Below are 16012 nucleotides of genomic sequence, written 5' to 3'. Positions count from 1 at the left end.
GAGTGCATGATATTTAATACTTTCGTAGTCTGACTCCGCTTTATATTTCACACGATCTTCCAATCGATGCATTAATAGATGGCATAGGTCTATATACGTCCCTATAAAAATTATGATAGATCAAAAGTGATTTCCAAATAAAGACTAGGGTTATACCCTACGAGATTATATCACGTGACGTTTATAGGATGAAGGAGCTGGTGTTTTATTACGATGTGGTCTGCCCTTTTGCCTACGTGGCCAGTACTTTGGTAGAGAAGTTAGCGGCAAGATGTTGTGTTAAACTTGTCTGGAAACCAGTTCTATTGGGTAAGTGACTCATTTCTGAAGCAGCCACTGTTTTAATATGTTCACAATTATGTTAGCTGGTTTATACAGCGGTACAAGTGCCCCTCAGGGTAAGGCTGGTTCAGCTACTGATGTCATGAGTGACGCCAAACGTTCAATTGTAATGAACGGTGGGTGGGTGTGGCTATTACACTATTTGTTTAATAAGTGTTTCTATATTATAGATCTGGAGCTAGTGGCACGACGTAATGGTGTGCCTGCCCTTATGCCATCATCTCATCCTCAGAAAACTCTGTATGCCATGAGGTTACTAGCATCTTGTCCAGACATGTACACCCGGTCCAGGATAACACATTCACTCTACAAAGTATGGTTTCTAATGTGTACGAGATCAGAAATTGAAGCCTACCTTGACAAAAGTAGCTTCTTAGGGAGCAAGAAAGTGGTTTAGTCTTGTGTAGCCAGACCCTTTTCTTTCTTTTATGTGGGGGCGGGAAAGAAAAGGGTCTGGTGAACATAGTATAGCATCATCATTGGATTGTGGGGATTCTACTGCGCAGCTTCCGGGTTGTTTGTGGGTGCGAATGACGTGTTTGCTAACCGTTGCATCATTTGCGTCCTGTTGCCATAGATATAAAGCGTGATCTGATGATCTTTGCACCCTATTACCATAGCCACTGCTTTTATATCTATGGCAACAGAATGCAAATAACGCAACGGTTAGCAAAACACATCATTCTCACCAGTGGCGTAGCCAGACTTTTCGCCATGCCTGGGCAATGGGTGGGCAAGCCATTTCCCATGCAACACACGTACACATGCCCATCTTCATATGGACATCAATATAACATTTTTAAAATGCATTATGTATCATCCTACACTACTGTATGCAAGATGACTAATATCAACATAATAGAAGCGAACGCCTAGCTAGCTATTGGCCTTCTAACCTATTACATACATCTAGCTACATGTGTCTTAATACCAGACTACAAAGATTCTTCAATTAAAGCACGAGGCACTCTATCACGTGATGACTATGCTCTGCCACTACAGTTGTTAGCCTAGAAAAGTAGAAACAAAAAGAAAAGAATTGCTGACTGAACAAGTACTCCATACCGTTTGTACTGAGCAGTATCCACATGGATAGATGGGTGCTAATTTCACAAATACCTCTAGATTGCTTTGCCTCCCGAGTTTTGACCACACCAATAGCTACCGTGATCACTTAATCCAAATGTAAACCGTCCAGCCCACTATAGTGAAACCAATTCTTTGTCCTTCACTCCTTGCCACAATACTGTGCAGTTTTTTGTAATCACGTGATCTTGCTTCTATTTATTACCTCCTCTATTTGTGCACAATCAAGTTACTCGTAGGGAAAATCCCTTGGATAACCCCATCTCTGTTTAGCCAAAAAGAAGGAAACCATCGGCGAAAATGGCACTGTGAGTGTTGTATAAGTTGTGCTATACTTATTCTTGTACAGTGACTAGTTAAGTAACTTTAGCAAAATCTCGAGCTATCCAGCCCACGTCTTTATAATTACTCTAGAAGCTGATGGTGGGGCAAAGAAGTTTGATGCCCGGGCAATGCCCTGGCTTGCCCGGGTTTGGCTACGCCACTGATTCTCACCCACAAACAATCTGGAAGCTGTGCAGTAGAATCCCCATGATCTCAGGATAGGCCAACGACGATGCTATACTTTGTTCACCAAATCCTTTTCTTTCCCCACCCCCACACAAAAGAAAGAAAAGGGTCTGGCTACGTGAGACTAATTGTGGTTCCCAAATTGCATATACAGACAAAATCAACCATGTCTTGTAAATTGTACAAAAAATAAATAAATAAATATGCTCTTTATCTTTTGCATATCAATATCAGCAACTTGCAGGTTTTTGGTGTTCAATCAGGAAAAACAGCAGCAGATATAATTATGCAAGTTCACAAACGTGCTCTTGTTCAGCTAATAACATGTTCCTCAACACATTATAACATTGCTGTTGCCACTGAAATGCATTGTCAGTTATTGTTGTGCCACTATTCTCACTCTACTGAAGATGTGCCACAATGGGTCCTTTATTATCAAATTTATAGCAAAATTTGTTGGTACACATTCCTGTAGTTTGAAAATGTCTATCAGAATATCAGTAAAGTCTCGTATCAGTGCAACACACATTTGGTTACTTGATTCTCACACATAAATCCCAACTATACCATTTCGTGAAATCCTTCAATTTGTAGGCTTACTGGTGTGATGGAGAGGAACTGACGAACTTGCAACTGTTGCAACAGTTGACAAATAAACATGAGTGGGAGGTGAATAGAGTATGTATCTGTGTGTTGATCAGTTTGTATGTAATTCAGGTTGATGTGTCAAATTTGGTACAATCATCTGAGGCCTCTGATTTACTAAGAAGTAACACAGATGATGCATTGAAACACGGAGCATTTGGTGTGCCTGGGTAAGGGGTGACAATTACTTGGTAAAATATTTGGTGCCAGTTTCTGGGTAGGAGATCGTCTATTCTGGGGTGTAGACCGGATGTTCCTAGTAGAACGTTACTTTGGTGACATGACCGCAGCACCTTTACAACTCACCACCCCCCGACCTGGTACAGGAAAATTGACATATTATCTGGACTATGCCAGTCCCTGGAGCTATCTAGCTGCCATGCAACTGGACACTTTCATACGCTCTATGCAGCCAATGAATATTACTGTGGAGTATGTTCCTATTTTATTGGGAGCATTGTTTAAAGAGATTGGTACTGCAATGGTTAGTCAGTTCAGTGATGCTTTGCATATTCCATGACCTGCAGTTCGATTCCTGGGGTTGGAGGGATTTTTTTCCTTACTTTGGCCCCTTTTCTGTTACACCTTTTCAGCTATAAGCCACTAAGTCTAAGTCCTTGAAATTAGGTTAGGTAATCCTAAGGCTGCAGCACATGTTGCTGCAGACCTTCAGTGCTGGTCACTGTAAAGCATTAATACAATACAATACAATATGTACAATGTGGTAGGTACCATTGATGGCAATGCCTGAAGTGAAAAGGCAATACATGGCACAAGATATGAGAGATTGGGCTGACTATCATAACGTGAAGCTGCAATGGCCATCCACTTTCCCCATACGTACAGTACAACCATTAAGAGTCACCATAGCTGGTAACAATGAACCAAAACTGATAAGACATTTGTGTATGTTACCATAGTACAAATTAATTAGCTGTTACTGTTTAAATTTTTGTAGATGAGGCAGCTTGGCGGGATAACAAAAATATTGGCGATGAAAATGTGAGTATCTAGTTGTCAATCACATTTACCAATTGATTATTATGAAAGGTTCTAAGAGAGGTATTGCAACATGGAGGGTTTGATGTTAACCATTTGATAAAGAAAGCGAATGCTCCATCAGTGAAAGAACAACTAAAGGAGAACACAAAAAGGTATGATCACTACATCTGTTCATATAACTGTAACCATCGTGGTTGTTGTAGGGCTGTTGATACCGGGTTGTGTGGAGTGCCAAGTTTCCAAGTCAATGATGGAGGTGTGGTGTTATGGGGACAAGACCGACTGAATGTGGTAGCAGACATGTTGTGTAATAGTGACAGTCAACCTTCCAGTAAACTGTAACATCTTAAGTGTGTGGTGAATTAAGTGAATAAATGACTGACACACCAGTCATTACATGCAAATGGTGTACTAGTTTAAGTTTATAAATGCAATGGCACTTCACTCTGGAAATGCATAGTTGTATCTTTGCAAAAACTAGCTTGTGGTGGTTACATGGATCCCGTTTATTGCAAACTACACCATGTACAGTGGTAAGTATGTCAACATAGGCGTAGCAAGACATTTTTAGATAGGGGGGGCTCTATTTGGTGTTGAAGAGCACAAAAAAAAAAGGTCAACACCTACTAAGAAGGGCTGCCCTCCACTAAGTAATATAGATTGTATCACTGCTAAAGATCATAAAAATCCTTATTCACAACTTCATAGTTTGCTATGCTGCTTCTCTGAGTAACTGCTTTATTAGAGTAACTGACTGCTCTATTAGAGTATCTCGATCTTTTTTGCATTTACAATCAGAAAATCGCAAGGGGGGCTCCAGCCTCCCCCCCCCCCCCCCCCCCCCCCCGGTTGCTACGCCTATGGTCAATAACAAGAGGGCACTCTCAGAGATTCAGACAGGTGTCAGCTCACTTAAACGTTTATTCTCACTCATTTTTTCCTGCCACTATTAAAATATGGAACAGCCTCCCAGCTACTGTAATTGAAGCAAGTAATATAGATGACTTTAAGAAAAGGATTGTAGACTATTTTTGTATTAACCCAGCTATAGACTAAAATGTTGTATGCTTTGTGCTTATATGTTTTCTTGTGTGTATCTGTGCTTTATACTCCCTAATGGAGGCCTGCACAGTATCAATAATAAATCACTAATGCACATCAACCAATGACTACAAAGCAAGTGTATGTTCTATTAGAGTGATTCAAATAACATTTTTTTAAATGCATTGCACAACACACACCTTTTGTCTCGCATTCCATTCCTACGATTATTGTGGCACATACTAACAAGAGTTAATATTAGTACTATCTTGATACTAACATGTAACTTTCCTGTACAGCTGTAATCATACGTATTACAAGCAATATTGTGCAAGAAATGTATACTGTTAATACTATTATAAAATGTATTGAGTAATTGATTGATGAGGATTTGGTGACTCTTGTCTAAAATTAATCCTGCCACTGAATATCATCATGACTGCATTCTTCTATAAATAATGTCAGTATTGAGCAACCCATTTCCCAAATAAGTGCTAGCTTTATTAATAAAATTTGCCAAACAATTCCTGATAATCAAACAACACACAAAATTCATTTACTATAAATTTATAAACGTCAACTACTTGTATTCAGTTTTGCTGCTCTTCATTACTGACTGAATAATGGACTGGATAGTTATAAGGATCTGGGTAGTAAGTGGTAAGACTAGGGTAGAAATTTACTGGAGCTGGGTTTATGGCAGTCAGGAAAGATTGCAGTGATGCAATTGGCAGACCTAGAATACCACCAATAGTATACATATCATACACTGTATGGTACTAACCATGTGGGTTTGGAGGAGGGAAGATAATTGTTGGTATTAAATTCTGCTCATCTGGTTTGTTCTTGAAACCTCTAGCAAAGGGGTTGTGATCCACCTTCAATTGTGCTAACTAGAGGTAAAGATTGATTACATTCTACATAATTAGTAATATGATTTTTTTGTGATGTAATTACCTGTGGTGAAAGGTAAGAAGTTACAGTAATAAAGGTAGTGACTGGGAATCTAAAGACATAGCTTGCTTTCTCAACATCGTTTTGGGGGTGACATTCTTCACCATATGTTTCTTCAATGTGTACCTCCACCAAATATTTGTGCATTGTGTTTAATAAAACCTGATAGTGATAGACATCAGAAATTGTATCAACAACATTGTACTCACGTCTCCATTCTTGCTTGTTGAGTGGTGTGTCAATTTCATGGTCTTGAAATCTAATGGATGATTATTCAAGTGTTCTCCCAGTGCAGGGGTAAATGGGTGCTGATACTTCATTTGACTTTCGTCATGCGTCACATCTGTTTTGTTAATGCTGTGCCATCTGGAGTCCGTATATTTATACCTGAAGCTGTCTGCACAGACTATGTGTAATACAACGCTATAAAGAGCTCCTGGCTTGAGTCCCGACGGAGTAACGACGACAAAAGGAAACATCCTCCTGTAAAGCATGTAGCTATAATTGTGGTGCTGAAATACATACACAATAATTCTTACCTGCCAGCTTTGGTCAAAATCATTTCATTACCAACGAGATAGAACAGTTTCCACAATTCGTTCTCTTGCAAGGAGACATGAACTGTCTGTCCTGATCCACTGGCTCCACTTGACACTTCAGTTCCGCCATCGGACAACCTGAGTAGTACAATGATTGACAGTACTGGCACGATTGAGTTGACACTTACGTCGATGCAATGTCACGACGATTTTCGCATTCACCACTGATGATGCTTAAATCCTGACTGCTACTACTGCGGCTACTACTCGAGTAGGTAGGAATAGAGGACATTAACGAGACTTCTGAGGTGCTGCGATAGCTTTCCAGCATAGCTTGAGCTGTCATCTTTACGATTAAAAACTTAAAAGACAGCCACACAGTTTTCAATTTATTTGCTGCTTGAATTAACACGTTTGTCTGTCCTGCAAAATTTGCCACAGCCAGCAAGTAGTGACGTAATTAACTTGCGCGAAGCGGCACTTTGGTGACCCACTCGTTAATTTCTAAGAATAATGTGGCGGCCTACTTTGAAAGGTCACAACCTCAACGCATACCAGCTACTCAACATCTCCTTTGCGTGAAATAGCTGGCAGACGTGAGACCACTGATCAAGCAGAGCTCACCCAAATTACACGTGACTAGGGGGAAAATTAGCTGTCCCTGGGACCAATTGATTACTCTGTTCCTCTACTTTTACACTGTTGACCTATTTTCACCAGCAGGTCCCTTGGCATTAAGTACGTATTTAACCAGCTACCATGCATGTCAGCATACAAAATACACATATATCACTATAATATAGACCCTGAGCTGCTACCATAGCAACATCCGCTATCTTGGAGTACAACCCGTTTTTGTAACCCTGCATGATAACATTGGTTTCTATAAGAGTAAAGCAGTACCAGAAAGTAGAGCTGCTTTTTCTGTATTCTATGACAAAGGTTGACCAGGTTAAACCTACGCTCTCTCCTACACTATCAGGATTGCAAAACGGGCTGTACTCCAAGATGGTGCATGGATGTAGCTATGGCAGCAGTTCACCTGCAAAGGGTCTGTTGTCACAATGTATTAAAAGCCTCCTGTATTCATGTCTGGATGTAACAGAAAAATAATATGTGGAGCCTGGAAATCATTATAGCCACTGCATGCATCATAGCTAGCATAGCTACATATACAGTCTATGACCTGCTACTGTGCATATTGACACCTATACATAATCTGGACACTTCTTAATGGGCTTTAGTATGTAAACTGACCTGGAAAGGCAGGTCAATGATCAAGATCCTTGATTGATCCAAAGGTGGCTATATGACAAATTATGTACATCATATTGTGGAACACATTCATGCAGCTTAACTTGTGGCCCATGTGGTCTAACATTGACAACAACAAAGTAACATTCACAGCAACAATTTACTTTGTGTGTATATGTTGCTGATTAGGTGAGAACCTCCAGGTCAGAAATCACACACTGTATATACAAGCATCCCATGATTAATTTGCTGGTGGGAGGGAGCTACATGTAGCATGTAGGATTCCCATATATGGTCAATCATGTAACACAAAGGGCTAGACTGAATATTGGAGTGATCTATGTACCTGCATCAATGCAGTAAATACAGACTAAAGATACAGTGGAACTTTTAGCCAGCATCCATTTATATATAGAAAGGTCACCAGTCCTTAAAGTGGCTAATTGTCTGTACTCAATGACAACATAGCATAGTGTGGGACAACATAAGTAGCAGTGCAAAATGAAAAGGATGGAAAATGGCGCTGAACAAACAACAATACTGGCAAATGTACATTGTATACTGTTTTGTTGATAACTTGAAGGGATGTGGTGGGCATGATGGGTCAGCAACAAAGTGTAAATCTTGTAAGCCATTGAGGTAAATCTAGCTTATAGCTATTAAGTGACTGCTACAATAATAGCAATAAGACAGATTGCTGCTTAACTACAGTATAGCCAAATATTGTATGGCTCTATGGAGTAAAACTTGTAGCAACTGATTTTTTTTACTTACTGAGGTCTCATGATCACAATAGAATGTTAAGGATTGGTAGGTTTCGTCAAGGTTCATGTGTCGGCTAAAACAGAAATGTGACTCGGTCATAGTGTGATCATGACAAAATGGAAGTCTTATAGTCTTTCCAAATATAAACATCCAAGTTTGATAACCCATGCCTTTGTCATAATCGAGTCTACTTTTCACATGTTAGCTACAGAAACATCTTCAAACTGGCAAAGCTCTAAGCCACCAGCTATCTTCAGTATTCACAACACAGGTTATGATTTGTAAAGTCGTGCCAATTGGAAAGGCTATAGCGGCTAAGACTTTGTTTTGTCAGACCAGGTCACAAATTTAATACTCTTGTACCAGTGATCACACAGATTACTGGTATGCTTTTAACTCTCACACTTGACACCACCTGCATGTACATGGGAATAACAACACTACTGTTAAAGTAGCTATACTGCAGTGAAAGGAAGCCATGAAATTTAATGTTGCTTGAGATGTTGCCACTGGAAATAAATCTGTCTTCTCAGGTGATTCTCTTCACTGTTCTCCACTCCTCCAATATGCACTTTGGTGGAGCATGTTACACATACTAACATTCAATGCTACAAAATACTAGTAGCACCAGCAAGAAAAATTATACTGGCAATCAAGATCACTATCACCTGATGCTACGGGACTGAGAAAAGCACAACAACTGTAGCTACTTCAAGACAATAACGTTGCACATTATCCACAGAGTGTCCATGCTTGGTTCAGCAGTCATCATGTGTCCGGCTAGCTGTAGAATATATGGTAGCTGCTCTACAACAGCTTTTCTCAGTCCTAGCATCAGGTGATAGTATCATATACAAGTTAGCTAGCTACATTGTAAGTGATCAGTACTGTGAGTGACATCTGTTGTGTCAACACTTCAATACAAACTTGTATATAGTGTGACAGTGTAGACTTTACATGATGTCACCAGGGTTGATACACTAAAATAGTGACGTCAAATTAGTTAATTAATTGCTCTGGTGATCGAGTCAGTGTGCTCTAGCTGATCTGACGCCGAGGCTCTGGCTGATGAATGCGAGGATGAATGTCACAGGCGGTGGCAGTCTAGAGTAAAGAGGCCTGAGCAAACACTACGACAAACCTGAGTAGTAAAGGTGGAGTTATAGTGAAACTAATTCTTTACCTGTATTTCGCCAACCTGTTGTTCCCGTCCCAAACTGGCATGCCAGGGTGTAGTTTCTCTCGTCTAGTGGTGGTAACGTCCATTTTTTGCAGCTCACGTGGTAATGGGAATACTTTTTATAAAATTCCTTCACTTGTAGAAACAATGGCTGGAAATGTTTCTTTGAAGTTTCACAATTAGTTATGGTCAAAATTTTACTGTGCAATAAGTGCACAATTCCTTATGCTTACCTCAAGTTACTCCTCCTTTTAACTGAGGAGAGACTCTATTTTATGGCTGGGTGGTATTGAAAGTTTATATTGTATTGCATGAAAATTTTATATGGAATTTAATTTTACCGTTGATGTCACATCCATAAAATTAAACATCCATTAATAATGTTTTTATAGGGCAACACATTGTTGCAAAGCAGCTAACATGACCATCATGGATTTTGTCTTATTCTATGACTGCAGAAATATCCTTGCTGCATACAAGACTATTTGAGCTGAGTAATAGTGGTGATTAATTGATTGTCATGATGGTGAGTAACAATTGTGTTAATGATAGTATATACAATCATGCTGACATGATAAATTATACATACTCAAAGTAAGAGCAAACACAATAGTGTTGAAGTTGAAGAACTGTGATAGTGTGGACTACAAAAACAATAAGTAGTGTTATACAGTGATAACCAGTGTTGGGAGTAACGCGTTACGTAATATTATAACTTTTGTGGTAACTAAGTAATATAACGAAATACGTTATAAAAACAGGTAAAATAACTCAAGTTACTTTACTTACAAATGTAACGCATTACCTAAGTAATATAGTTACTGTAACAAATCTAATATTATGTAATATTATTACTACAGGTAACGAAGTTACTAATCTCGTTAGTAATCCACTGAGAAACGCCTAGCCACAACGAAGTAATGAAGCCTACTGAATGAAGCTTATTCACCAGCTTATTACTTATAACCAAGATTTGTACATTGTCCAACAATGCAATCATGTCACATGATGAGGTGGTAGTTTCACACGTGACAGCTTAAGGCTGTGGACACAAAGTAATATTTTATTTACTTTATTTTATGGGTAATATGTAACTGTAACTAAATAGTTCAGTTGCAAGTAATATGTAACTAGTTACTTTTAAAAAGTAACTTGCCCAACACTGGTGATATAACATAGCAATTTTTGCCAATGGAGTGGATATCTACAGTAATAGTAATATCATGATACTACATTATCATGATATAAAAGTCAGTCGTGATTATTATAGTTACACTATCACTCAACTCTAATTTGTTGCTCCACTGAAACACTTCAGTCACGATCACATGGTCTCAACACATGTGAACACTTCAGTAGCAGAAACTGCTACAACTACTACACTACATGCAATTGTATATGTGGTTCCCACAGATGGAAGAATCATGAAGCCAAGCTTTCATAAATTTAAAGTCCATCAACTTAATTTAGTAGGATTATATGGCGAGGCCATTAATTTTTTTTCTTGTCACATTTTCATGCTATTTGTGATGTTGCTAAATGTCACAATATTTTCAAAATAGTCAAATGTTTTATTAGAACAACTGGCTGTTATATTAGAGTGCTTGACTGCTCTATTAGAGTATCTTGGTATTTGCTTTTTCTAGAGCAAGGAAAGTGGCTATAGGGTTAATTATTAGTAGTGTGGTAATGTCAGTATTGTGCATTGAGGTACATTAGTTTCTCAACATTCAGTTTTGTTTGCTGTAGTTTAGCCCAATAGGTATTGTCTAGGTGATTGTACACTGTTTTGGGTAGTAAAGTGCAAAGAGTTGTAGGAGCTTGAAGTGGTCAGGAGACTAGACTATGCCTTAGGGAACACTAATGCAGAATTTGTTCATTCAATATAATGAAGAGTTAATAGATTCTAGTGCTTACTGTATTGTTAACTCTTGGTACAAACCCTAATCCATTTCCTTGTATGTTTCATATTAAGAAATGGAGTGTGTGGTATCAAGGTAACACTATCTTGTGCTCTATAACATTATCACTACCATATTGTGATTAGCATCCCTGATGAAAATAAAGCAGTAATAGTTAGGTAAAACTAAGCCCAAACAAGCCTTCAGATCAACCCGAAATGCTTTAAACAAGTTGCTATGGAATTCCTTCAGATCAACCCGAAATGCTTTAAACAAGTTGCTATGGAATTAAAGAAAAAGCATTAAATGGAATTTTCTACTGACTGACTGAGTAACTGACTGATGCCTTAAGACAAGCGTAGCTCGATAACAGCTAAGGCTATGGGCTTGATTCTTACACTGTTTGATGTCACTTTGGCCCAAGAGGTGCCTTTTAGCATACCGCAGTACATACAATGCGTGACTTACCAGTGTCCTCCTTTGTGTCCCATTCATCTTTGCTGACAGCGAAAAGTGTTGATTTGCATGATGGCTTCCCTTTGTAACGGAAATCGTCCATATTTTTCATAGTGGCTGCTTTGATTACTTTTTGAACAGTTCTTGATTCACGACACTGTGTAACGGATTGAACATAACTGACAACAAAGCATAATGAATACTTCACTTTCAGATCGTGATAATTGATAGCTGGGATATGCCACACTATTTCTTTTTCTTAATATGGTATGGGTGGGTTCACCAGTCATAATGATGTTATTTTACAAAACCAAAAAAAAATATTGGGTATTTGAACTACCATAGCACATCAATAAAAAGTACTGAAACAAGCTGGAGTAGTGCACAATATTAAATCACAGCATAACAATAAGAAGTGTTATATCCCTACTGTATGTGTGCATTTCCATTATGGTATCTTGAGCACAATAGAGGTATAACACTTCTTATTGTTCAATATCGTGCACTAATCCAGCTTATTTCAGTACTTTATCGATGTGCTATGGTCCCTACTCTAGTTGAAAATTCCAATGTTTTGTGCACTTGTAGAATGATTAAGAGAGTTCACACAAGTTTGAACAAGATATACATACATAAAAGTGAGAGGGACTTAGACTATAGAGGTAATCATCTTCTTTAAGTGAATGTTTTGTTTAAAAAGTGTAACATTTCTACTTTCTCAACATTGAGTCGTGTCCTTTTGTCTAGCTGTCACAATGTTACCAGCAGTGCTAAATAATCTCTTTGATGGAATTGTAGTACAGAGAGGTGTCAGATACTTCCTTGCAATTCGTGTAAGTAGAGGATACCGTGATTTATTCTCCATCCAATACTGTTATGGACTAGTGTGACGATCAGTAATTGGCTCTCCAAGATAATTAAGGATCAACAACTTTTTCACATGATGTATAGTCATCATCGTGTTCACTAGCTGTCATGTTCTTTCATCATTTCATCACAGCTATATCCCAAAGAACACTATCGGCATCACTCCTTTGACTTGTTAAGCTCTTTTAGGAGAGGAGGCATCTATTGGGGTTGATGGACTCTCAGTTGTGTTGGACTGTAGAGTTTCTTGACTTCCTTTATCATCATCACTCTGTTTTTAAACCTTGGATCTAATTGTAGATAAACAGTAAATCTATTGAGCTTCACAACTACTGAATTGGGTTTACATAGAGAGAAGCATTTTTTTCATAGTCATGATTCCAAAGTCAGCTTGAAGAAACTTAGCGAGTGAATATACAAAAGGAATAAATAAAGCGATTGAGGATGTGTCACTGCATGCTTAAGTATACAGTAGTTTGATAACCTTTTCTAGTGAGAAGGAGTGAGATCAAATGATTCTGCATTTGCATGCAGCACGTCTTTTAAGCATGTAATAGCTACTATTCCACTGTGTCAGTTCATATAGATACAGAGTACACACTTTTAATTCTAGTTGGGCTTGTATTTTTTGTAAAGCATATGGAAGGCCACATTAGAATGTTTATAATGGCCTACTATTTTTCTTCGAGCTGCTGATAAATCCTGTACATCTTTCTGTGTTAAAACACCATCGTGAATAACATGTTAAAGGTCATGTGCAAGACAATTAAGTAGCATCAGCACAGTTGAATCCTGAAACAAAATTTGAGCCTCAATTCTCAAAACACACTAGATATTGAATCTCCCATTGAGAAACACAATCAGAATACATTGAAACGATGTTGTCACCAGTATGCCTTTCATTAAACTTGCTTGCAACAAGCAGTGTTTCCAGAGAAACTGTCCTCTGTTATGAAGTGGGCTGTAATTATAACTGAGTCATGGCCATGGGAAGACCAGATATCAACTGTTAGCACAATATAATTATCTCAGCAATTTCCTTGCACTTCTCAAACAGGTGAAGAATTAAGGTTGTTGAAAAGTATTTACGACTACATCGACTAGGCATCTGGTAACAGGGTTGTAGTTTGTTTACTAGATTCACAAAACCATCATCTTCTACAATGCTGAATGGCTGACAGTCTACAGCTATCATTTCCCCAATCAGACAGGTGATCTTCCGTGCCACTGGATGATACACAGGATAAGGTCCCGTGCACTCAAAGCAATCATCCAGTGTTATCACTGTATAACTGGGAGAATTTTATAAGTCCGGATATCAGAAAATGGTCAGACAGATTTTGGATTGATTTTATAAAGAACAAGATGTCACAGAGATCATAACAAATTGAGTTTGATAAGTAACTTTAAGTGTATAAATACTCCTCTTTATAGCATTCAGAGCTGGAGGCTATGTTGCTGTTCAGCACACTACATAGCATATATATTCTGCAACTGGACATGTGATGGCTGTTCACAATGATATGTCATTCTTGCTCTGTTGATAGTGCGTCAGCTTTATTGTCTTGAAGTCCACTGGTCAGTTGTTTAGTTTTTCTCACCATCAGGTGATGATATGCTCATATTAGTTACATTTATGAGCGACATCTATTTTGTTTTGACACCACCAGTGTTATCGACACAAATGTGTAGTGTGGACGTTGTAGCCTGTCCATGAACTCATAAATGAGTTTAAACTTGCAACTGCATCAATACATGCATTCTTGACAACCTTGTCTGTTGTGAATGATAGGAAGATACAGCAATAAATGTTGTTTGTCTTGTTTCTTTACTTAATATACACTTCATCCAGATTATGGAGTGTTAGCTTGCTTGTTAACTAATGCTAACTTGTACCATAGCTTGAGCTGAACACATAGTTAAGTCATCTTTAAAAAACGGTTGTGGTTAAAAACTTTAAAAATAGCCAAACAGGTTTTAATTTATTTGCTCCCACACCATACCATACCCATACACACCCACTACTTAATTCATTACTGGGTTGTGCCACCACAGAAGGTTGGCTATTAATAATGGTTGACCACTAGGGTTGTGCCACCACAGAAGGTTGGCTATTAATAATGGTTGACCACTAGCATACATACAAATCCTTTACAACAACTAACTAATACTTAATCAGATCTTGCATTACAGAAAAAGAAAAACTGCATGAGTAATGAAGTGGGGGCTAGCAAAATAAAAATAAGCTCAACAAAAAAATTCTGAGCACCCAGCCCAAGGCAACTCAAGGAAAAAAACCTGCCGGCCTTTTTTTTTTTTTTTTTTTGACCGTACAGGAAAAAACCCAAAAAGCTCCACTCCAGTGCATGTATATGTTAAAGTCAAAAGTTCTCCGTCTGTCTGCTCCGGTTATCTGATGTGAGTTAAGGAATTTCACAGGGGAGGGTGGGTGGGTCCAACCTGTTTCAACACACGTGGCCTAGAGTGAATTATAACACACCACAACACACTTTTTATACTAGGCGTCACGTGCAGACGTGACGCAACACTATCAGTATTAACGTGGGAGCTTATTTTCTGTCTAATTCATTGCATTCAAACGCCAGAAAATACACCTCCCACACCATACCATACCCATACACACCCACTACTTAATTCATTACTGGGTTGTGCCACCACAGAAGGTTGGCTATTAATAATGGTTGACCACTAGAGAGGCCAAAGAAGGCGTTTACAAGATACAGTCCCAAGCTTTGGGAGACCTGCAGCCTGCTCTCCACACTATCCTTCACGTATCCATCCTTGGCTGATTCAGAACGCCATCTCCCATGCCTTTTAAACAGCCTATCAGGCACCTTAGCATTAGCTGCTGCTGTAGCACCACCAGATCTCATACTGTGCAGGCCAAAATCGTTGACATTGAAGCCAAGGCTGGATAGCTTTTTCCGAAAGAGATCTCTGAGGCAACTATAACTTATCTTGCCTGTACTTCGAAGCTCTTCACCATTTTTGGATCTATGGATTGGCCTAAACAGGAAGCGCTGGTCATCCTGAGGTGTGCTAGCAAGAAGGAATACAGATACAACGGATGCACATTTATTTATTTATTTTTAAAATTTATTTGTATACTTATTTATTTTATTTATTTATTTATTTTTTTTATGGCTACATTGAGGGTGCTTTTTAGGTAGTAAAATCTAGCCGTAATGCCAAAACTGGAGTGTTGGGTATGCCTTTAAACAGATTATGACCTGTTTCACCTGGTAAGAGCAGGGTTTCACTGTTAGGGAGCTCAGCTATCCCCACAACTGAATCTATCGGGTTCGCACCATCAGGGAACAATAGGGGCCAAAAGGGGGAAGACACCCACTGGGGTGTAATCAGGGTTCCCCTACAATGTGTACTTTGAGCATGCCTAATGACTCTGGGGATTAAATAGACAGGGGGACACCACCAATTATTCTCTCCTG

The 16012-nt window shown here is 38.8% G+C and overlaps 2 protein-coding genes and 1 long non-coding RNA gene across 3 annotated transcripts in view; 2 read left to right on the top strand and 1 right to left on the bottom strand.

Moving 5' to 3' along the window:
• Nucleotides 1-137: 137 nt before the first annotated feature.
• On the top strand, nt 138-4029 carry LOC136261695 (uncharacterized). The gene is made up of 10 exons (XM_066055743.1): nt 138-309; nt 366-458; nt 513-655; nt 2533-2607; nt 2656-2753; nt 2794-3067; nt 3312-3489; nt 3542-3585; nt 3634-3737; nt 3789-4029. The coding sequence occupies exons 1-10, from the start codon at nt 189-191 to the stop codon at nt 3925-3927; spliced, it is 1269 nt and encodes a 422-aa protein (XP_065911815.1). The 5' UTR covers nt 138-188; the 3' UTR covers nt 3928-4029.
• A 1020-nt stretch (nt 4030-5049) lies between these two features.
• On the bottom strand, nt 5050-6465 carry LOC136259882 (T-box transcription factor TBX4-like). The gene is made up of 7 exons (XM_066053437.1): nt 6308-6465; nt 6120-6257; nt 5790-6063; nt 5584-5742; nt 5411-5519; nt 5211-5362; nt 5050-5153 (listed from the first exon to the last, which is right to left on the bottom strand). Exons 1-6 carry the CDS (start codon nt 6463-6465, stop codon nt 5217-5219), a joined length of 984 nt encoding a protein of 327 aa, XP_065909509.1. The 3' UTR covers nt 5050-5153; nt 5211-5216.
• A 2651-nt stretch (nt 6466-9116) lies between these two features.
• The window catches only part of LOC136260366 (uncharacterized), a 33015-nt gene continuing 26119 nt past the window's right edge, over nt 9117-16012 (top strand). The window contains exons 1-3 of the long non-coding RNA XR_010703514.1: nt 9117-9292; nt 9711-9844; nt 10179-10373. This is a non-coding gene — a long non-coding RNA (uncharacterized lncRNA). The remainder of the gene's footprint in view (nt 9293-9710; nt 9845-10178; nt 10374-16012) is intronic.

This window comes from Dysidea avara, chromosome 7 (genome assembly GCF_963678975.1).
Source record: "Dysidea avara chromosome 7, odDysAvar1.4, whole genome shotgun sequence".
Taxonomy (NCBI): domain Eukaryota; kingdom Metazoa; phylum Porifera; class Demospongiae; order Dictyoceratida; family Dysideidae; genus Dysidea; species Dysidea avara.
This window is presented reverse-complemented; position numbering and strand designations above follow the sequence as displayed.

Excerpts from the sequence above, each read along its gene's own strand:
- LOC136261695 (XM_066055743.1), top strand. The coding sequence starts at position 189 with ATGAAGGAGCTGGTGTTTTATTACGATGTGGTCTGCCCTTTTGCCTAC. Across the intron at positions 3,068-3,311 it reads AAGAGATTGGTACTGCAATG|GTACCATTGATGGCAATGCC; the intron begins GTTAGTCAGTTC and ends ACAATGTGGTAG. Across the intron at positions 3,738-3,788 it reads CTAAAGGAGAACACAAAAAG|GGCTGTTGATACCGGGTTGT; the intron begins GTATGATCACTA and ends TGGTTGTTGTAG.
- LOC136259882 (XM_066053437.1), bottom strand. The coding sequence starts at position 6,465 with ATGACAGCTCAAGCTATGCTGGAAAGCTATCGCAGCACCTCAGAAGTC. Across the intron at positions 6,258-6,307 it reads CGTCGTGACATTGCATCGAC|GTTGTCCGATGGCGGAACTG; the intron begins GTAAGTGTCAAC and ends TGTACTACTCAG. Across the intron at positions 6,064-6,119 it reads ATTTTGACCAAAGCTGGCAG|GAGGATGTTTCCTTTTGTCG; the intron begins GTAAGAATTATT and ends CATGCTTTACAG.